We start from the raw sequence: 22,827 nt of genomic DNA, 5'->3' as shown, positions 1-22,827 counted from the left end.
TCTTTGATCTGTCAAAGACAAAGCACTGGTGAGCACTCTGCAGACTCGTCCACGAAATCACAGCACATAGGAGCCTTTGGCAAGAGTGCTGTGCAGCAGTGGAAGGGTTAACAGAGGAGTCAGCTGTCTGTTTAGTATGTCTCAGATGTCACACACAAATACCTAAAAGGCAGCTGGGTTGTGTGAAAGGAAATCAACGGATTAAGATTGTGTCTCAGCTCAAAAGCTTTTTTGTGACTTCAGGAATGCCTCATATCCCATCTGTTAAATGGGGATAATACCTATCCCACAAACATACCATGAAGATAAATTAATTAATCTTATTTTAAGAGGAAATGGAAAGAGCTGGATAAATAGTAATACGCAGTAACACGGCAGTAATGTCAGAAAGCTCGCAGTGGCACAGAGCAGGGTGGTGGCAGCTGCAGGTCACTTTGGTAGGAGGGCACAGTACCCCCCTCAGCTCTGTTCACCTGCACCATAACCGAGGGTGCTTTGTGCTCCGTGGTGGTCCTGGCTCCTCCCCTGGTGGGCTGCAGACCACAGCCAGCCAAAAATGCCTTGCCAAGGGATGTGCCTATGGCACTGCCAGCTCTGCCAGGAGCTGCTCTGTGGCACAGACCGTGTTCACATAGGATGCAAGGGAGAACTGGCAGCACCTTTGGCACCTGCATGGCAGGAGATGGTGAAAATGGGGTTAGGAGAAGGTGAAGAGAAAAATGGAGGCTGGGCACCATAAAGCGACTCCTTTCTTTGATATCCCCAAGGGAAGCATCAGACACCACAGTGAGAGGAGTGCTCCCAAGTGCACATACAGATTTATCTCCAAATTGTTTATTCCTAACTCATCTGAAGGTTGAAGCCTTCTGCAGCTCCTCACAGGCAATACCTTGACCTGGACCCTTCATCTAGAACCCCTTGTCAAAATTAGGGCAGAAAGACAAATACAGGAATGATGCTTTTCTCTGTATGAGCAGCATCCCAGTCATGAGAATTCAGCTTCTTTCCAAGCCAAGAGTGGACTGAACATGTTCCTTCAATGTTGTTTGACAGTCTGGCTCATTTTATCAAACCCAGTCAAGATGAATGAGACATGTGTTTACCCTTGGTGGGTGAGCAGACAAAAGCTGCATGTAATTGTCTTCTGGGTGCCTGCCACTCTGTGGGGATTTGTAGTCATTTTGAAAAAAGAGATTTCCCCCGTCACTGGAGGAGACAAGCTGGCACCTCAGCACAAAACATACCACTTAAAATAGCTTTCAACATGGCCTTGAAAACTATTTTTGGATGAGAAAAAATGTGGTGTAAGGGAAGACTAGAGTCACGTATGGTAACTGTCACTCAAAACCAAAGGCTCTATAATTTCATGAAGATCAACAGATGTAGCATGTAGAGGGACTATGGAACATTAAGGCAATCTAACTGGTCCCCAGGCTTTGTTACACATGGTGATATTAGAAAAGTCAAGAAAGGCTTCCTCAGTGTTCATTGACTCACACCGACCAACTCCATTTTTAGTTTGGAGGCAGAAGTAGAGTGTGACTCCCATCCCATAATCAAGCCAACCGCAGATTTGTATTATGATCTGTGGATTAGTTCTCCATCAAGTTGCCATGGCTTCCAGACTACTTTCAGGACAATACAGGCTGCCTATGCCTTCCTCATTCTAGAGCAGACATTGTCCTCAGTGCTACCAGATAGCAGCTGCATAATAAAATCAAGTTTATGCTTTGGTTGAGGATTCCGAATTTGCTCCTCAGGATCAAAAACGTGGAGACACACAGAACGGCCGATGAGCAGGTTTTGGGTTCTTGCAGACTGGTGTCTCCATTTGGTTGGAAGTCATAAAAATGAGGATACATACATATATATAAAAGTGCAGGAGAAACCCATGGAGGGACAGGAAACAAGTGAAGCCCCTTTCTCAAGAAATCAGATGTGCTCTGGGGCCGTGAGGTGAGCCCTGGAGTGAGGTACACGGAGGAGGCCTGGAAAAGGCCGGAAAGAACACAAGGCAGAGTGATGTGAGGTTGTGCTGAGCAGGGATACGGAGCTTCGGAGCTGGGCAGCACATCCCTTGCTGCTGGATGCTCCTGAAGCGGGGGTTCAAGCCAGTACCCATCACCCCAGATTCGCCTCAGCTCCTTACTGGGAGAGCTGCGGAAACCTCACCCCGAAAGGCGGCCCTGCGCCAGCCGGGCCGGGACCAAGCCGGCCACCGACGGGGGACCCGGCTCTGCCCGAGGGGTGGGTGCCCCGCACTCCTACGGCCAACGTGACCGCCGCAGCCCCTCCGGGGGTGCCGCACCCACCGCGGGCCCCCACGGGGCGGCCGCGGCCCGACCGGCGGCGGGCTCGGCGCAGCCCGGCAGCGGAGCGCGGTGCCGCGGGTCGGCCCGGCCGAGCGGCCATTTCCCGCCGCCCCGCGCGGCTCCGCGGCGCCCGGAGCCCCGCGGCCGCCCCGCCCCGCCCCACGCTCCGCCCGCGCCCCGCCCCGCCCCGCCCGGCACCGCCGAAGGTTTCCGAGCGGGGGTCGCGCTGCTCCGGTGGCGTTTCCGGAGATTGCCGAGGGGCTCCGGCCCCTCCCCAGCCGCCGCCGAGCCCGTGACCGAGGCGCTCCGGTGGGTCGGAGCCCGGCGCGCCCGCTGCTGCTCCGGTCGCGGCGCGGGGCTCGCCGCCCTCCTTCTCCTCCTGCTGCTCCCGCTTCCCCGGCAGCGCCGGGCGCTGCGGTGACAGAGCGGGGCGATCGCGGCGGGGGACGGCCGGGGCTCCGGCGGCGCGGATGGCGGAGGGCGGCCAGCCCCCGCAGCAGCAGCCACAGCCGCAGCTCCTGGCCGGCGGCGGCGCGGGGTCCGCCCGCGGCGTGAAGCGGGAGCCGGAGCTGGAGCAGCCCATGGCCGGCGGGGACGGCGCGGAGGGCGGCCACAGCAAGCGGCTGCGGACGGAGGCGGAGGCCGACGGCGGCGGCATGCAGGTAGCGGGCAGGGCCGGGCCGTCCCCGGCTCTCCCTCCCCGGGGCTCGGCCGGGCCGGGCCGCGTTGGATTTCGGTTTGCGGGATTCGGCGCGTTGCGCTCGGGCGTGCGGCCCTTTCCCCGCGGGCAGCGAGGCGAGCGGGGATCCCCCCGGGCTCCCCGACCCGAGCCGGGCGGCTCCCGGGGGCGCAGCCCAGCACGTGGGGCGGCGGCGCGGGGCCCTGGGGGAGCCGCCGCCGGGTCCGGCGCTCCGGGCACCGCCGGGCAGCCGGGGGAGGCCGCGGTGTCGGGGCCGGGCGCGGGGCAGCGGCAGCGGGTTTACCCGCGGCGCTTGGGGCTTGTATTAGGAGAAATCCCAGGTGCTGCCTGGGAAGGGGGAGAAGCGGGGTAGTGGGGCGTCTTCTAGGTTGGTTCAGGATCCCGCGTTTCTGTCGTCTCCTGCCAGCGCGGCTTGATCGTCCCCAAAACATCGCTTGTTCCAGGTGCATTGGCCTTTGTGTTTGTGGGGTGATGCTGCCAAGGTGTTTCTGCCTCCCTTTGTTTGGGTGTTGTGAAGGATTGTTTTATTATGGCAGTTGCACTGGTCTTTGCTGCTTGTGTCTCTCGTGATGAGTATGTCAAAGCTCTTTGGAAGCAGCGTGATTTATTCGTCTGAACTTGTTTCTCTTCTCGCCCTTTTTCGGGTTGGTAAGTGCTCCTGGCTTTCCAAGGGAAGCATCCTGTTCTCTCCATGGTGCTTCTCATCAAGATGCCAAATACTGGCCAACGCTCTTCCCTTTTTACTTCCCAGGCTGTCCCCAGTTTTCATGCTCTAGAATTGCTCTTCCTGCTTGCAGCAGTAAGGTTTTGTTTGTGGTTCTGTCTGATGTTTAGTCTTTCATGGTGGTCTCTCCACCCCACAGCATCATGTTTTCCCCAGTGTGATGGTGTGGCCTGAGCGGTTGCTGGAGCTTCGCGTCCAAGTGCTGCTGCTTGTGCTCTCCCACGAGCCAGTGAAAATCGTGCTGTGCTCTTTTATCCCTTGAAGTAGTGTGTTCTCCCACATGTAGGTTTCAAGTATGACTCAGGCAATGTGTACAATTGCAAGGAGAAAGATGCTCAGCATCGAAGGAGTGTTTATACGGTGTGTCTTGCTAGGAGTTATGAATGAGTGCACAAACATGGTGACATGAAATTCTTCCAGCTCTTCGAAGTTGAACTGAGGCAGAGGTCCTGTGTAGTTACAGAAGATGCACCAGTTTACCCTGCATATAGTGGCTTAACTGATTGTTGTTGACGTAAACTGGGGTAAATCAACTGAAAATTGCCTAGGAAGGGACTTGGACTGGTTTAGCAAAAGTCTGATTTTTCTTTTTTTTTTTAATTGCAAATGGGTGAAATTTCTCTACAGATAAAAGACTCCCCTCCTATATTTACATTTAAAAGTGCTTTGTTGTCTGTTCAATGAATAATGCAAGATAGTAAGATTGCAGCATTCAGCCATGGGGCTGCAACAGTGTGTGTGTGCAGCAGTGTGTAGTGCTGGTGGTCATGATACTAGGGATTGATTGTGGAATAAACTAGCAGAAAGTTGGAGTCTATTTCTGTATCAGATAGTGGGAAGCAGTGGAGAAATTAGGTGAGGTGCAACGACTGGAGTCCAATTTTTAAGTGCGTCTGTAGTCGGTGTAGCTATTTTTCAGATTAGGGCACCCATATTGTACTTATTTGGCATTCTTAGTGTAATTGTAATCTTTCCATATGTATTTATATATGGAAAAGATTTTTCAGTCCTTTTATTATAAAAGATGAAAATAAACATGTATGTCTGTATGTATATATTTACAAATGTGTACCATTATTTGGATCTAGGTGATCTTTAAGGTTCTTTCTAACCCAAACCATTCTGTGATTCTATGTTCAGTATTTTCCCTTGACTTTTTTTAGTTTTTAAAGACTGTAGTTTATATATTTGGAGAATCTTCTTGTGTTTGCAGGCAAGCAGTACCAAATTTTAAGACAAACTTACAATTAATATCAGAGATAGGAAAAATGTGTTCTTTAATGTTTGGGAAATTCGTTATCTTTTTACTTAAAAGACAAAACACAAGGTTGCCTATCGTGTGGATTTCTGTTCGGATAGTGCCTTCTTTTGAAGTACCTTATTTTAGAATAACGGGTTCTTTTTAGTAAATCCTCTATGTTTAACTGTACGTAATGCTTACAGGAGGAATAAAGAGCCTATTCTTTGATGGTTTTTTTTTCTCCCTCTCATATGTATTAGAGGCTTTCTGAAAGCTGGAAATAACACCAGCAACTGTTGTACCTTGTTTTTCCTGGAGATCCTGTCAATTTTCTACTTCCTGTTCCAGAGCCACAGGCTATTGCCGTGTAAACTTGGTGACCTCGTGTCTCTGGGCTGATAGCAAGGAATCACGGAATGCCATGCCCACCACCATTTCTTCTTTGCATAACCCCTACCTACCAGTGGCTCACGGTATAAACACAGCGTGTAATGCTGTAGAATCATTTAGCTGTAGAAATTACTAATGTAGCTGTAAAACTAATAGATTTTTTGGGAGTCTGTTAGTGTGACATATCAAAACTAGCCCAAAGGAAGATAAGATAGTAGCTAGTTATTAAGACCTTGGGGCAGAGGGTGCCTAAAAGCTTTGAGTAGCCCTTAAATCTGCTGGGCTTCTTGTTTACTGCTGTCTCAGGCCAGCATGCTCAGACAGCTTATGCAGTTAGGGTTTCATTATCTAATCCATCTTTGATCAGGCCGGATAAATGGTGTTTGGCCAGTGCTGATCTTGTTAGGAGGGTGGTGTAAAGCTGCTTGAGTTGGGATTGGGACAAATCGGATCATGGCTGCTATCTGCTTCTGGGACATATTTCAGTTAATCGTGGCGTGGGAGGAAAAGGTCTACCAGGAACTGCTGGTTTTTAGCTCCCTCTGTTCCATAAATGGCAAAAGTCAAATGCCACCTGGAATGTCACCTGGAAGTATTTGGATAGGTTTGTAAGCTTTGGAAGTAAAGGGCCCCAAAGGTATTGCTACTTTTTAACTGTATAAATGCTGGTAAGGAACTACCTCATGCTCTGTTTGCTGACTTGGATGGTTGAATCATTTGGATCAGCTTGCTGATCTGGGTAAAAATAATGCCTAGCACAGGGGAGAAGAGGAAAAAAAAAGAAAGTTATATTAGCCTAAGTCACTTGTGAAACTTCACTGAAATGCAGTTGTTGATGCAGCTGTATTTGCTTCTTGTCAGAAAACACTGCTGCACAGATGGAAGAGAAAGTACCCTTGCAACAATCCCTCTCCTCCTCCATTCCTTGCATGATGAAAGATGAGAAATGTTGTGGCTAGCTGGGAAGTGTCCCTTTCTCTTTAAAACTGCAGACAAGGGTGTAATTCCATGGTGCTCTTTTTGTCTTCCCCTTCCAGGTGCTAGAGGTCTATCAGACAGCTTACACTGCTGACAAAGTTACTAAAATACATTCCCTTTGCTTTGCATCGGGTTGGATAAGTTAATCAACTCCTCATTCAGTCCCCAAGCTGAATTTTGATTTAGCTTTTTTATGGGGTCTAGTTTGGTTAGAAAATTAAAATTACACCTGGTTATAATATATGGGTGGAATTAGATGTAAGGTTTGAACAGAGCTGATCCTTGTTCCTCTTTCATGAATGACTTGTGTGCTCAGTATCCCTGGGTATTTGGGAGAATTACTCTTCTTGCAGCCATGAGTGTGGCCAACTGGTCAGGACAGACAGTTAATGCAGCTGTGGTCTGTGCCTTGCCCAGTCCACATAAACCTTTAGTGGCAGCAATGAGTGGTGACTTTGTGTGTCATTCAGCCATGTCTGCACAGGGTTCATAAAGATGACTAGTGGTGTTGAGATCAGTCCCCTGTGACTAAACGATGATGTAATAGACGGTAAGTCTTTGCTCTACAAGAAAGTCTGCAGTTTCTCATCCTACTGTGAGCCAGAAGATGGTCTGTGACACCCTCTACCAGCCTGACTCCTTTCCAGCACAGTGACTGGAAACCTTGAACTGCAGCGTGCCCCAGAAAGGGGAGAGTGGGGACGTGACTGGTGCTTCATGACAGCCAGTATCCTTGCTCAAGCTGTGGCCTGTTTGTGGTGCTCCAGAGGATGGCAAGAAATTGGTCTGCTGATAATTTCTAGGTAGGTTTGGGTTTACAAGTGAGAGGGCTGACTGGGATTGTAATCGAGAAGGGGCCAGTGAATAACAGCTTTTGTGCTGTGAGGGACCCTTTGGAAGTCTGTATTTTTAAATCTTACAGAAGAGAACATCTCGTTCCAGTAAATTGTGGAAAAGCTGTGTAATCAGGTTAGCTTTTTCCTCCCTCTTATTTTTCATGGCATGGCTGTCTTTGTAAAGAGATGCAGAGCAATGCAAGGGATACAAGATATTACAGTAAAAGAAGCGAAGTTCCAATCTATCGAAGCTGACCCCTGCCTTGGATCCAGGATGAGGTTTTCTGGGATGCTGTTTTGACAGAGAATTGCTGATGTGATGAGATGTAATGAATCACCTCTAAGTTTGTTGTTGTTTCTCTGTTTGCTTTTGGCCTTTGTTTTTTTAATATTTGAATGTTATGAGTTAGACTTGACGCAGTCTGGGAACGCTTAGAAAATCTCCGGTTCAAAGAAAACCTTTGGCAAACAGGCTGAAAGTTGGGATTTTAGAGTTGTTAAGAGTGCTTTACTGTTGGCTCTTTTCTTGCCATATTCAGGAAAATGGAAAGCCCGACTGAAGTATGCTGCATGTACTCCTCCCGGCTCTCTCAGTATTTTTCTGTAGATTCCAGAGGTTTGTGTTCAAAGGTGATGGCCACAGTTGTGAGGTTGGAAGCCAAAGAGAGGTCTGGTTCTACTGGAGATGGTTTCCTTCTGCATATGTATACCAGCTGTAGACATAAGGTTTTTATTTTTCCTTTCAGAATTCCCGTTTAGAAATACAAGCGTTCTGGTATTTTGCAGGAAGCCTGATCTCTCCCTTGCATGTTGGAAAGGTTGCCCACCTAGCTGAGTTTGGAGCAGCTCCCAGGCACATCCTGTGCAATACCCTCTGCCAGCTGTTCCTCCCAGTGAACCAGCAAGCAGGGTCCCTGCCTTGCCCTTCTGCATTGGGGGTTTGCACCTCTGTGGTCAAGGTTGTCTCAAAGAAGTGCTGGTCACTGAAGGTTTAGCAGCTGTGTTCCTGTGCTAGCTTTGTGCTTTACTGGGACTGTGCTTTCAGTGACTGCTGTGGTGAGCCTGGTGGCAGCAGGAGTACCAGAACTCACGACATGCAAAGGAGGCAGCAGTAAAATAAAATAAATCAACTGATTCATTTGCACTAGAGATAGGGAAGCTAAACTGAAGTTGAGACAGATCTGAACAGGATTCTGTGTGTGGTCTGTGGCCCCCTGGAAACTGCTGCTGAAGGACATACCCCTGTTAGATTGGAAAAATAAAGCCTGTCGTTAGCAGTGTTTGGTTGGCTGCACAGAAACCTCTGCCCCTCTGGAAAATGTTAGGAATCACATTAGTTGAAGGTGTTTTAAAACCTATCACTCTATGCTGCTGACTTGACTTGTGGCACTCAGCAAACCTTAGTTTTTATATGAAGTGAAAGGGAAGGGCAGATGTGTTGGTTGTCTGGAAATCTCTTAGTTAATTTGCCCATCTCTGATATTACTTGGCTTTCTCTGTGTGTGTGTTTGCTGTTGAAATGTGGTGGCTGAGGGATCAGAGGAACATCCAGAAGAGAAGTGAGAGAAGCAATTAGAGGTAACGAGTTCCAGTTCATTGAAGCATTCTGTTGATCTACATTTTACAGTGGTATTGAGTGGACACCCGAGTGTAGCTGTCATGAGATAATCCCGATGTTTAGGGATTAGAGCTGCTTGACTGCGTTTTGGGCCTTAACTCCCTTTGCTCTCCAGTAAATTTAATTTTGCCAGCAATCTGTTGTAAATTCAGTTTGAAAGATGTGTATACATTTTCCCCAGCATGCTTCCCCCTCCCTCTGCTTCACTTTCTTGTGTGCACCTCCTTTTTTCCAGGTCAAATTAGAGATGTTTGTCAGGGCCAAGTCCAGCGATGGCAGGGGCTGTATGAAACAGTCCTCGCCAGTCCTGGACCATGCCACCATCCTGACCCTGCAGTGTTCCCTGTCAGGGCTCTGCCAAGTTGTCCTGCTGAGCTGTGCCTGGGTACCTCTCCTGCAGGAAAGCTTTGCTGAGAAATGCCACATATTTTTCTGGGTTTGTAACCTGTGTTCTCTGTTCTGGAAGACTTCCAGGGTGTTTGTGAACTGTTCCAGTCTCTCTCTTGTTTGGCTTGTCCCACGTACATACAGCATCTATCTAAACCACCCCTTCAGCTCTCTTGCTGGACCAAAGGAAAGCGACTCCAACTCCTTAGCAGTGATATGACGATGTATTTAAGTGGCCATGAAGAAAGGAAGGTTGTATACAAAAGCCCTCTTGTTTAATGAGCAGCATCAGCTGAACTAGAGCTGGATCCAGCATCTGCTTGGGCAGAGCAGGAAACTTCGGCAGTTTCTGTGAGCTCATGAGGTGCGACATTGGTGTTCAATCAGCTATACCATTGTGCCGCCTCCTAACCTTTGGAGTGTGGGCAGAGGGTACTTGTGATTCACACTGGTTAGAAAAGAGGTAATGAGATCTTCTACTTGGATAGGACAGTGGGATTCAGACTGGCATGTTTTTGAAGTGGCTGTGCGTTACTGGGGCTGTTGCTTATGTTTGCCTTTATCTAGGAGAGTTTGTGTGCAGAAGGATTGGATACTTGCTTCAAAGAGCCTGGAATAGAAGCACTTGTTGCTTTTCTTGTATGACTTTATTGGGTTTTATCTGCTCATAATTGCCTCAGGAATAAAGCAGGTATTAGCATAGAGATCAGGAACAAGCTGCAACATTTAAGGGGGAAAAAACCCTCATCGTGTCAGCACTTTTCCCTCTGAGTGTACATAGCTAAATTTCTTTTAATAGGCTAAAGAATCAACCTTATGTGGCTTTTCTGTGTGTCACAAATATCAAAATATGCTCCCCAGGGGCCTTTGAGGCCTTGGGATCTGGATCCGGCTCAGGTTTCTTCAAGGGACTGGAGCATTGTGCTCTTTTAATGGAGACTTTCTGCACAGCTTTCCCACTGCTATTTCTGTAGGAGATTCTTGCAGGCATTTGGGTTGGTTGTCACCGTTGAGGGTGATGCCCAGGAAGAAAATTCCACCAAGGCATCACTAAAAAACCTTGATTTAGTGCCGTGTGGGCTGAGGGCAGGCTCTAGCTGGGATCCTGGTGCTATAATTTGCTGCTTGTGGTTGCTGTTCCCTTGCCCAGATAGGGGTGGGAAGGTTGCCCTTCCTCCAGCCTGCTCACTGACCTCAGGCAGTGAGGGGCGCATGAGGCCAGGCTCTGCCCTGCTGCAGGGCTGGGCACCTTCTGCCTGGCTCCCTGGACCTGCAGGCAGAGTAGCCAAGCATGACTCTGAGCAGCTCCTATGAGAGATTGTGCTTCTGAGCTGTCTCTGTCTGGCTCTTTGGTTTTATTCTGTTCTGTGGCTTTGCTTCCTTTTTGTGGGAAGAAGAAATGAGGGGAAGTGCAAGCAATGGCTTCTTCATTAGCCTTTGTACTCTGCTGTCCTGGAAAGCAGGTCTGTCAGAGGCCTCTTTCCTACCCTTATTTCATGTTAAAAGCCCTGTGCAGCTTTGGAGCAAAGCTGGACCAGGATGGAGTAGGTTTTGTCGGTGCTTCTCCTTGCCTGTAGGTACCAATTCTTGAAGCTCAGCTTTGGAGCGACCTGAGGTGGTTCCTGGGATTTAAGACCTCTCTCTCTGAGTGATGCTGCTTCTGCTCCCATGAGTATGACCAGCCACACAGCCTGGGGAGATCCAAAAGGTTCAGTCAGGGAAGGAAGCCTGGGCTGTGATGTTGCTGCAGCAGGTGGAACCGTGGGGCACGCCGAAGGAAAGGGGGGCTGGCAGCATGGTACGGGCAGATGTCCTGGGGCTGGTGGCGTGTATGAGGGTGGGAAACAGGTGTTTTTGTTACATTGGCCTCAGGAATGATTTGAATCATGGAGGAAACTGAGGCAATAAAGTGTTGCCACTGCTGCTGATTTGCAGCAGCAGATCTGAATGTCTCTTGGACAGCCGGCAGGAGAATCCAGCTGGCTTCTGAAGCACCTGCCCATCCTGTTATTTGTTTTGTCCAGTAGTGGAAGTTGAAGTGTGTGGACATGCAGAATACTCTCAATGCCCTGGTTCTAGGAAGAGGTGTGCTACTCTGCGGTGGTGCTGGAGTTATGTTTGTCCTGGGTGGTCTGGAACTGCAGGTGCTGTTTCCTCCACACAAAGGGTTGAGGAGACTGAATGTGCCAGGGTGAGAACCTGTGCACAGCAGACTGTGACTGGGGAGACTTTAACACATGGTGTATCCACACTGAAGGGGCCGGGACTCTTAGCCTGTAACTGCTATGCCCAGCAGGAGAATGTGACAAGAGGACATCATGTGAGGTCACAATTATGTGGTCATAGCTTTTATGTTTTTAGAAATGACTTCATCTCCTCAAATGCAGCAAATGGATGGTGTTCACTGAGGCGCTATTAAGCTTAATGGGAGTTTTGTAACCAGTTAAAATGGGTGTAAGGTCATGTTTTGGACTATGCAGTATTTCATTCCTTCTCTTTCATCTCATGTATGATCCCATATGAATTTACTGCAGATAATCTAAACCTTGCACCGAATACAGACCTATTAATTTTTAATGGTCTTTTCTACAGTACTCACCACTGTAGTGTGGGTGCTTCACAGGTACTAATGATTTTATTTTTTAGTTTCCTGAGAGGTAGAAAAGGTATACTGTGCCTTATTGTGGAAATGGGGGATTGAAGTACCTGGTAATAAGACCAATTTTGCCAAAAAACGATTGACACTTAAAGCCTAACTTATTTTTATTTGTATTTTTGATTGTAGCTGGGGCTTTTTTATTGAGGTGGGGTTTTGGTGATGTTTTAATCCTTGATCTATAGCTCTCTACAACTTCCACTGTGTATATGATGCCTGCTGCTTCCATAGACCAATCCTTAATTGTGTCATGTTGGGCAATTATACAGTGTTGTTGTCTTTATCTTAAAGCCCAGAAGAGTACCTTGAATTAAGGAACTTGGTCAGTATCATAGTGAAATTGTACTTGGAAGATAAGGTTTGAAATCTAACTTTTTAAGTAGAATTGATACTGCTTGTCTGAGACTACAAAACCACCTTTGGGTTTCTGCAGCTGTTTATACTGCTCAGAACACAGTGCTTCCTAGGCTTGAATGAAGCAGGAATTAGGAAAAAATAGCACATAATCCTGATTTGTTGTAACATCCCTGCACATGAGGAAACACTGGAAGTTGCATGGATAGTTGCTGTTTTTTAATCTGCAGCCCTTGACTTTTGCAGTTGCTATTTTAGGAGAGAATGTAGCTACTTTGCCTTTCAAGTTAAAAAGCATGTTTTGGTCGTTAGGAAGCAGAGAGCTGCTATGTGGACAGCAAAGGCAGGAACCGGCTTCTGACCAGCTCCCTGCGCTGGCTGCCGTGGGGACTGGCAGCTTCCCCCCTTCCTGAGAACACAGGTCTCAGCGTGGTCACTTGTGGGGTCAGCGAGGAGGACAGAGAGGCATGTTCTGCTGAGGAGACTTTGTGACACATTAGGGCTGCAAAGCAATCCTGTCACTTGGCATACAGGTGTCTCGGGTGAGAAATACGTGGGTGATCATGGGCTTGGTATCTCCTTTTTGTTTGCTGAATAATAGGTCCTTCATGTATCCCATCAGTGCCTGCTTTTTGTTGCTTCTGCATGGGTGTTCAGTTCTGTTCTCCTTAGCTGAGTAAAGGGGGGGGGGGGGGCAGAATTGTGTTAAATGGCTGAGGTTCTGTCATCTTCAGAGAACTGCAGACAACAAGCCTAGTTTTGGGCTGGATGCCTGATCTTACCGCTAGGATTGTCAGACTACAACACTGTAAGTAGTACAAAGCTGTAGGGGAGGAATAAACACCCCATTCCACTGCTTTTTGGAAAGAGGAGATAAAGACCAGCCTGGCAGTACCTCTGCATATGTTGCCTTGAAGTGAGGGGAGAAGATGAAGCTGGTGTCGTCTCCAAAGCTCACATGAATCCAGTGGAGACCTGGCATCTGCTAATGTCACCAGCTGGATCTAGCAGCTTTTTCCCGATATGACCTTTACACCTAAGCACTTCTTGGAAAAGTCTGACTTCCTGGGCTGGTTAGATTTCCCTAAGAGTGGTGGTGGTCTGCATGCCAAGTGCCTCATGTGAGAGCTGAGCTGAGAGGTCACAGACAGAGGAGGCAAGGCCATCATTTGCGATGGTGGGATGGACTCAGCAGGAGGTGATAGTGGCATTTGGGAACAGTGGTGTCTCTGTGATGGTTAGATGTCAACCATGGGTCAGAGAACGCTTCAGAGAAGAGAAAGAGAATGTAAAAGGAAATGGACCGACTGTGGATTTTGATTGTCAGATAGAGAGGGTTACAGTGGAACTTAACTCTGTAGTGTTTCCATCTGTTGTGGTTTAATCCCAGCTGGCAGCTAAGCCCCACACAGCTGCTCACTCCTTCCTGCTGGGATGGGGGAGAGAATTGGAAGACTAAAAGTAAAAAAAACTTGTGGGTTGAGATAAAGGCAGTTTAACAGGTAAAGCAGAAGCTACACATGCAAGCAAAGCAAGACAAGGAATTCAGTCACCCCTTCCCATGGGCAGGCAGGAATTCAGCCATCCTCAGGGAAAGCGGGGATTCACGATGTGTAATAGTGATTTGGGAAGACAAACTTCACTCTGAATGTCCCCCCTTTCACTTTCTTCCCTCAGCTCTATATGCTGACCATGATGCCATGTGGTATGGAATATCCCTTGGGTCAGTTGGGGTCAGCTGTCCTGGTTGTATTCCCTCCCAACTTCTTGTGCGTGCTCAGCATCCTCACTGGTGGGGTGAAGCAGAAAAGGCCTTGACTCTCTGTAAGCACTGCTCAGCAGTAACTAAAACATCCCTGAATTATCAACACTGTTCCCAGCACAAATCCAAAACACAGCCCCATAACAACTACTGTGAAGAAAATTAACTCAATGAAAGCCAAAACCAGCATACCATCTGACCATCCCTTCTCTCAGTGCCCACTTGTGACCTGTCAGTGCTGTTGTGATGGATTTGGATGTGGTGAATGAGGCTGAGGCTACTGTTTGAGTATATATTGTCTGAACACCTGATATTTGTCTATATATATATATATGTGTGTGTGTGGCTTTGCCAGGAAATTGAAATTATGCTCATAATTAGGTCTGGGTTTTGTGTTTGCTCTGTCCCCTGATTACATCCTTCCAGAAAAGACTTGCTGCATTTCACCATCTTGCCTTATCTCTTCTGGCTTTCAACAAGAATCATATGGTGAGTGCCAAATGCTACAGTTTCAGAAAAATAAGTTTTATCTGTTGATAAATCACAAATTAGCACCACTAAGAATTCTTCATGCTTCATATTCTGTCTTGAAATGTCTCTGGCAATAGGTCTGATAACATATCTAAGTATTATCTCCCTCTTTCAGCCAGACCAATGTGTAAGTTCTCCTGGGGATGGTTGTTTCCCATGGGGAAGGTGTTGACTTGAATAGATGGAGATGCTATGAGATTTCTTTTGTGTGTGTGTGTGTTTTCCTCCTATTATTCACTGCCTAAATTGTTGAGTAATAATTCCTCCTTTGCTGGTCAATGGGTTGATATTTTCACCTTGGGCAGTATCAGGCATTTGTGACTGCTTTTCATGCCAGGAGGAGCACGAGTTGGATTTGCTTCCACCAGGACCCCTTTAAGGACTAGGAATTCTTGGATGAGTGATTACACTTAAATCTGGACTCTCAGTTGATGGATGTAGATGGAGCATGTCCATGTTTCTTGGGAAGGTTTCCTTAAATAGGCGTGACCTTTCTACTGAAAACAGGAAGATAGTTATTGCTTTTTTTTTTTTTTCCCCGAGCATGGTATTTGTTTCATTTTTGGACCTCATGATTACTGCAGACATTTACCATAGGAGTAGCTCATAGGCTCATGGGGCAGAGTTTGGCAGCTCCGTTGGAGTTTTGGTAGGGGTATTGGCTTGCTTTGCAGTGTGGCATTTGATATAGCATTGGTTCTATCCTTTCTGTACCAGCCACTCTTTTTCACCTTTGGTGACCTGGTTCTCCTTTCTTACCCTGTCTAGCATCCAAAACTCTGAGGCATCTCTATGTGCAGAGAAAGACTAGCCAGTCTGTATGCTTTAATATGTAGATGGGGAATGGATAGTGATTCAGTAGATCTGGATCATCATCCTATGTTCTTGCTTCTGTTGGGTTTTAGTAGATGTGTGGAATCTGCAGGCAAACTGGAGAGAATGGTCCTGTTACCTCAGAAGAGGAACCCTCTGACTGCAACTTGAATGTGATGACAGTCTGCCTGAAGGAGTGCCTGTCCTTGACCATCCTTGGGAAGTGTAGCAGGAGATGGGTGTGTTTGATTCTCCTGTGCACTGAAATCTTCCAAGATGCCTGGTGTCAGCTAGTCACTGTTGCTGACAAGGTGTTAGCAAGCTCTTTTATGAGGTCTGTGTTTAAATTAACATAAAATCTCTGTGCTTGGGCTCTCATATCTATTGTAAAGTGTTCTGTGAAGTTGCTTCTCTTGGATTTGGTTCTTGATAAAGAGATGATGCATATAGTCTGGAAACGCTTCAGTACAGTGGACAAACTGACCGGCCCTGCTGGCTCAGTAGTATCAAGTGCTTTGTTTGGCTTGTGTAGTTTACCTGATCCTCAGGGTTAGTCTGAAACACAAATTTTAGGTACAATTCTCCTGAGCAGTTTCTTGTACTGTGTCGCCAATTTCTTGATGCCTGAAATGCTGCAAGTCTGCAATTAAAGATTCTGAGGTCTGTAAATCTGTCTGATTGGTTCTGGGATTGGCAGTTTTTACTTTTGTTTTTAGGATAGGATTTTAAAGACTATCCCTAAATCTCTGGACCCCTTGGGCAGGAGTAAACATGTGGCATTGTTCCTCTTCCATGGGTGAATTCCTACCACTGTGAGGCTTTCTCTGCCTCTGACTTCCTGGGCAGGATTTTTGATGATGAACACAGTCACATTAAGTAGTGGAGAGCTTCTTAATAGGTCACTTCCCAACTTTACTTACCAGGTAAATATTTTTGTGTCTTGTATGGATTTTCCTGGAGTGCGGAGTCTGTTGGATAGTTAGCTTCGCTCTCTGAATGATTTGTTTATATACAGATGGTTATTGCATAGTGTTCCTCATGGAGGCAACTCTCTTCAGGAAGTTGCTTGAAAAAATTACGGTTGCATTTGAACAGGTGTACTGTGAAAATAAGGTTGCAGTAGGAAGGGAGGATGGGATGTGGTTATCTATCACTCATCTCCCAAAGGCTGCTCTGTCCCGGCGGAGTCAGGGCAGGTGGTCCTGCCTTCCCTGGTGACTCAAGGGGTGCTGTCACGTCTGTTAAATTAGCCCTGGATTGGAGTTGCTGGAAGTGTGTCTAGTCAAATGCTAATTCAGCATGTTGTGTGTGAAGCTAATTGGCAGGGTAGAAAAAGCAGTGTTGCCTGTAGGAAACCTTCTTCTTACCTGAAGAGCTTAAACAGTAAAAATGTAAAATGTCCAGTAGGAAAATTTCTTCTTCCTTGCACGGTTAGCAGTGATAACCAAAAGCAAATTTTTCAGTTCTGTGTTCAGAGCCCTCTGATAGTATTGTCATGGTTTGTGCTTCTGTTTACAGATTTCCCATGTAGCTGAATTAAATTAACAAGACCAGTCAATTCATTGCTGCTGTATTTAAACCCCTGGGCAGCAATGAATCTGGCAAGGATGGAGCATCATTTTCATGTGCTGCTTGGAAAGGGAGGATGTACAGCAAAATGAAGTAGTGTTACTGCTTGGGGGAGGGGTTCACAGTCATGGCTCAGGTGGCAGATGAAGAGAACTGTATAGGTTCCCAGAAGTCTTTTTTGTCCACTGTTTCCAGTGTGGTTCATTCACTAGATAGCATGAGGTTTTTTCTGTCATGTATGGGCTAGCCAAAGACTAGTGTATCCACAGAGTTTGTTCAAGGCAGATAGCATTACAGGAATCAAAACAGATCTTTTGGTTCCTGTTCACTGATTTAATCCTTTGTTTTTAGCAGTTAAATATCCCCGTATTCTTTAGCCTAGCCTCAGTTATCCTGGATTTGAGCCCTTCTTAAATCCTTAATTGCACAGTATTCATGTTAGGAAGAAAGGTGGTGTGAGGTAATGCAGAGAAATGAAACAAGTCCCCCGGGTCACCTGCAGAGAAGCAGAAATCTCAGAGTACTGGGTTCAGTGGGCCATCTTTCATCCCCTAGTTTGAACTAGGTGGCCTCCTTTATTGCTGGCCCCTCCATCTAAAGAGCGGTCCTTGGAGGATGTTTGGAATGCATGGTGAGCTGCATACTGCTCTTGCCTTACTCTGCATCAGCTTGCTGTGTTAGCAGAAGGTAGACTGCAGCATTTTACAGCATCTTTCCCTAGCACCAAAATTCAAAATTCAATTTAATTACATTTATTGATCTTCTTCCTGTTGTTAGATATTTCATATTTTCTTTAGGCTTGTGCAAAATACATGTGGTGGAAAAGGTGCTACAGATTTATCTTTTTTTTTTTTTTAATGCCCTCTCCCATGAGTCTGCGTAGCTTGTGAGACTGGGATGATACAATATGTTTAGCTTTGCAGCCAGTTTGGAATTCTGGGCTTCACTGTGCCATGTTTGCTTCTCTTGTCTGTTTCCTCCCAGGTTTTTTATGTGGAGTTTACAGGTACTGGTGCAGTTTGCATAGCAGAAATTGTCCCTTTGTAGCAGCTGGTGAGTGCATGATGGACAGATGATTAAGCTAAACTTTCAAAAGGCTTTTGAAAAAAAACCCCAATAGTATTACATTTGTGATCTGCAAATGTTGTATCAGTACTACTGGGTTAGGCAGCTTTAGACCACCTGGTGTAGGTTGGTCTGATTGATAACAGCCCTTTGCTCTGGGCCACCAATCTGTGTGTCTGTGGGGTATTTACCATGGGCACAGCCTCTGTATAGTGACTCCCTGTGTTGGCGTGCATGGTGTGAAATCATACCTTGAGGCTGAGCTGGGGGTAAATAGGTTCTGAAAGAAGCGATCCTTTCTGTGCTCCATTTGGCTCAGAGTTTGTTTTTCATGATCTCAAAGAAAGTAAGTAATGCCAAAGAGAAGACTTTAAATCCAGCTGACTCCGCTATGGGGGATATGTTGCCTGTGCTGTCCTTTCGAGAGGCAAGGTGGTGTCCTGTGCTGGCTGTACCCATCTCAGCAGTGCTGACAGCAGCAGTGTGTGGGGTGATGCATCATGACATACCCACAGTGCAGCTGCATGTCACTTCTGTCACCTGGCAGTATCTGTAGCTCCGCAAGGAGAGTCCTTTGCATGTTTAGTACCACCATGCCACTGTCAACCTCTCTCACATCCATACTGCTTTAGAAGTGAGTGGACATCTGCTCCTCCTGCAGAGGAGGAGGGGTAAATGTTTGCTCATCCACGGTTTCTCTGATCCAAGTGTTTTCAACTCTGCCTTTGTATTTGATGGCAGGTCCTCCTTCCCCTTGGCGCGTGTCTGCAACGTGCTCATGTGCCGGCACGCGTGTGCTGCCCTTGAAAACAGACCAAACTTATTAAAATCATTGCTGGTTGCCATGGCAGCTGTTGTCGCTGTGGGCTAATAGGAAAGGCAATTACTGCTGCATGCTGGGGAGTGTACGGGGAGGCTGTGGGCAGGGGGGTACAGGCGACTGCATGCTGATGAGTTGTGTGACTGATAGCTTGGATGTCACAGTGAGCAAGCAGCAGAGGAGAGAAAGGCAGGAGATATAGTATATCTGGCCAAACCTCATTACAGGGTATTTCCACCTCCTGGGCAGGCTTGTTGAGAGATTCCCACCCTTCCTTTGATTGTCAGGGGGAATCTCGGGGTTGAGTTTCATGTTTTCGGCTGGGCACAGCACAGTACTGCTCAGTGACTCTCAGCTGGCCCAGGAAGTGAAACGGAGCTGGAAAACTTTACGCATGTTGAAGATACTCATCTGGTCCTTTTCCTGCTGTTTCCTCCCTGTGAATATTCCTCTTCAGCTCTTACTTTGCTGTTTCCTGTAGGTTGAATGTCATGATATAAAATAGCTCCAATTTTCTTGGAGTGAGTAGGATCACTTAAGAAAACTGCTTCTCATAATGAATTTAAAGCTAAAGGGAAATTGCATCCTTCATCTCCGTTCTCTGAATTTGGGCAGCATGTGTCCAAGTAATGCCAGCACTGTTTGTGCCAAGGGCAAACACGAAAAGAACAAGGATTGTTTTATAGTGTGGAGCTTGTAGGAAATCAGTAAATTCCTTGAAAGATTTGAGTTGGGGAAGTAGGTGAGAGCTGTAAATCTCAGGGATATCAGAAACTGCTTTGGCAGTGTTTGACAGAGCACTGCACTCCCAAATTGAAACCCTCCGTCCCCTCCAATTTGTGCTGCTTTCCCTTTCCCTTGTGCTAAGAAGTGGCCTGACACCTTGCTGCACAGGAGCTCTTCCAGGAGGCTCTCTTTGTCCATTAAGAGGTACATCACATAAGTTTCTTCTGGCTTATAGAATCTATGATGGTGTCAATGAAGCTAAAACAATGGCTGTCACCCCCTTCAATAGGGAGACAAGTCCCTGGAGGCATGGAGGAGGTTTCTGGTCCAGACAAATTGAGAAGAATAAAACAATCCTCTTGGAGCAGGCAAAATTGGGACCTTGTCTCAATTTCTCTATTTCGGCTGATCTCCCAGCAGCTGTTTGCAGCGGCCCTCTGGATCATGCCCCGTTGGGATGGCTGTGGTGACTCACCCGGCTGGGATCGTTTCCGCAGCGTGTGAGAGCCTGGCTTCCCAGGGAGCCGTGGCACCAGGAAGGGGAAGGTTTCTGGTGCGTTTGATCCCTCAGTGAAGATTATGCTGTGTCTGCTTAATTAGAGACTGCTGCTTTCTTTACTAGTGTACTAAATATAAATGGAGGAGCTGGTCTAATATACTTGAAGTTGCAAATGTCAGGAGTCAATAGCTTTATTTTCTTCTCACCAAATCCGATTTGGTTTTAAGTACTGCCACTAAATCTAATGATGCAGTAATTCCTGTTTGTTAAAAGGAATGAGGGATTTAGACTGAGACAGACTTCATGCTCTTCTCCCATCTCTCTCTCATCCCACCTCTGTTTTACAAAGGAAGAGCTACTGGTTTGCAGGTGTTTGTATAGTAAGATCTGAAGCTCAGAAGGTTTGCTCTAAATACACTGTGAACTGAGTTTGTATTCAGCTAATATACCGTTGTTAAGGTTTTCTCTCTGCACAGTTTTTGGCACAGATTTGTACATTCCAAGACTGTCACCTTTGTGACAGTCAGCAGAGTGCCAAAAATTTTTTTAAAAATATAGAAAATGCAGTGAATATAAAGAAGCTGCTTCTGGAGCCCAGGCTTCATGTTCTGTCTGGGATTCTTTGCTGAAATACAGTCTAAGTCCTGGCAGGCCCCAGGGAGATCTGTAATGGGACAGACATCTGTGCTTAAGATGCCTTGCCCTGTTTGTCTGCTGTGCAGGAAAAGGAATAAGTATCAAATGAGATATTTTTTCCCCCCACTGGGCTCCTACTGAGCACAGTGGACCCAATCTACCTCCATCTGTTTAGCCTTGAACAGTGCCATTGCAGACGCTGTTTGCTTGAGCATGTCTGTGAGCTGTAGCGCGATGCCTGGGAAGTACAGCTGATACTGCCGTCCTCTGTGTGAAATGTACGATCCCGAATTGGTTGGAAAGTCCTTGAGAGCAGAAACGATGGGGAGAACTCCTCATGGTGAAGTCTGATTCAGTGCTGCTATCAGCAGCAGTGAGGCTCTGCCTCTTGCTGTCGGCTGCAGTAACTACTGTTTGTTCATGCCCTGGCCGATCTGGAATGCTTTTGTCCTGACCAGTAGGATAACGTGGGCTACCTTGTCTTGGGGCAAAGCTGTCTGCTGGGCTGGCGGAGGAGGGTGCATACTCATTATGTGCTGGAGGCATTTTTGCCGTGTTGCAGCATGTACTGGGAGATGCATGATTGAAAAATGAGAGCACCTAGAACTTTGGCCTGATCTGCCAGGTCTGTTCTGGCCTCAAGACTCGAGGTCTGGCAGAACGGTTTCAGCATTAGATGTCTCTTTGTGGAATGGGGAGGAAAGAAATCCAGAGATACTTTTTGCCCTTCTTGAGGTTTTCACATTCTTAATGGTGGCAAGAAGAAATTGTGTTTCTGGAGTGTGTTGAGTTGTCATCAGTTTCTGTTCTCAGTCCGCATAGAGTAGATGAAAGCTCTCCTGAGTGTTTCTGTGTGCTCCAGGTCATCATTAGACGTGGCCTGACATGGACTGACCAGCACAGAGGATTTTTTTTCCAAAAGCTGTTTCCTCTGCTGCATGATGTAGTGTTGAGTCAGTAACACCCTTTTGCTTTGAAGGTTAACATTTTTCATATCCCCAGCACTTGTATATTGTCTTGCCTTATCCCTCTTTCCCCCCCCCTGCAGCTTTTCCTATTTTTGATAGGCTAGTCTAACACAAACATTTCCAGGGACAGAGCAGTGGCTGCGGGAGAACAGCCTTCAACCTCTTCTGCTTTAAGCTTTGGGAGCCGGGCTGATGGAGAGCACATGACGCTGCCGGTGGCTTTTCCTTCCCGGCGGGACACAGGGAGCTGTGTGTGCGAGGGGAACAAGCTGTGCTGTGTAGTGTGTCGGCGCTCCGCTCCCGCTGGTGGCGAGGGCAGGCCGGGCTGCTGCCAGCGTGGCACGGCTCGAGAGCCGGCGGCTCTCCCGGGCTCCGCGGGGCTCGTCCAGCCGGGTGCCACTCGCGCACCGCCTTCTGTCCTGACCCCGGACGGGGCGGCTGAAGGCGATGCGAGCAGGCTTCATCTTTCCTCGGCATGGTGTGAGCGAGCGGAGCGCCTGAATTATTCACTGCTCCTCGGCCTGCTGTTCCTATTGAATTCCCGTGTCGAGGCACCCTGCCAGCACCCGCTGATGAATTCATTGCTGCGCCTGCCCCAGGGGCACCCTGTGTGTTCGGGGCTGGAGGGGGCGGGGGCGGCCGCCCGCGCCGGGCTCGCCCCGGAGTTGTGTAGCTGCAGGTCGGTGAGCCTGGGTTGCCCTGAAGCCCTTCCATCTGCAGTGTAGGTGGGCGCCGGCCCTTTTGCTGCTCAAAGGGTTGTTGGCAGGTTTGCGTGTTTTTATCTGTCTCTGCCTTGCAGCCGTGCTGAAGCCTGCCTGGGCTCCCTGATCTTGATCTTCTTGTCCCAGCTCTCCACATGCGGTATCTGGGATTATGTCCTATCTGTATTTCGTCTTGGTGGAGTGGATTTCTCTGCAAACCACATCCTTATTTTTTACACACCATTTGAGGTTCTCCTTACTTCTGTATCCTGAGCTTTCAGGGGTGATTGTGCTACAAAAAAACCACATTTCACAATTTCTGAGAGGGAATTATTTTTTCTTCTTCTAATATAAACCATTTCCCTTTTGTCTATGATGTTACTCTTAGTAATCTGAATGATGTTTTTGTTAAACATTTAAAAGATGTCTAGTGTTCACATTATCACAACTCATAAAAGATGTTGAAGACACATTTTATACTTTTGGAAGGAGGTTATTGCTTCTCTTAACAAGAACTTCTGGATAGATGTTTGGTACCATCT

At 47.4% G+C, this 22,827-nt stretch overlaps 1 protein-coding gene across 7 annotated transcripts in view; it reads left to right on the top strand.

Annotated features, from left to right (window-relative positions):
• Window positions 1-2,782: 2,782 nt before the first annotated feature.
• The window catches only part of RBFOX2 (RNA binding fox-1 homolog 2), a gene marked incomplete at its 5' end in the record, with an annotated part of 172,308 nt that continues 152,263 nt past the window's right edge, over window positions 2,783-22,827 (top strand). For all 7 annotated transcript variants that reach the window (XR_014226347.1, XR_014226348.1, XR_014226349.1 and 4 more), the window contains one exon: window positions 2,783-2,974. Coding sequence is in view for 4 of the 7 variants with exons in the window: in XM_082280462.1 (XP_082136588.1) it covers window positions 2,783-2,974 (192 nt within the window). The remainder of the gene's footprint in view (window positions 2,975-22,827) is intronic.

Source organism: Coloeus monedula (assembly GCF_965178545.1).
Source record: "Coloeus monedula genome assembly, chromosome: 4".
Taxonomy (NCBI): Eukaryota; Metazoa; Chordata; class Aves; order Passeriformes; family Corvidae; genus Coloeus; species Coloeus monedula.
Note: the sequence above shows the minus strand (reverse complement) of the source record. Positions and strands in the feature narration are given on the sequence as shown.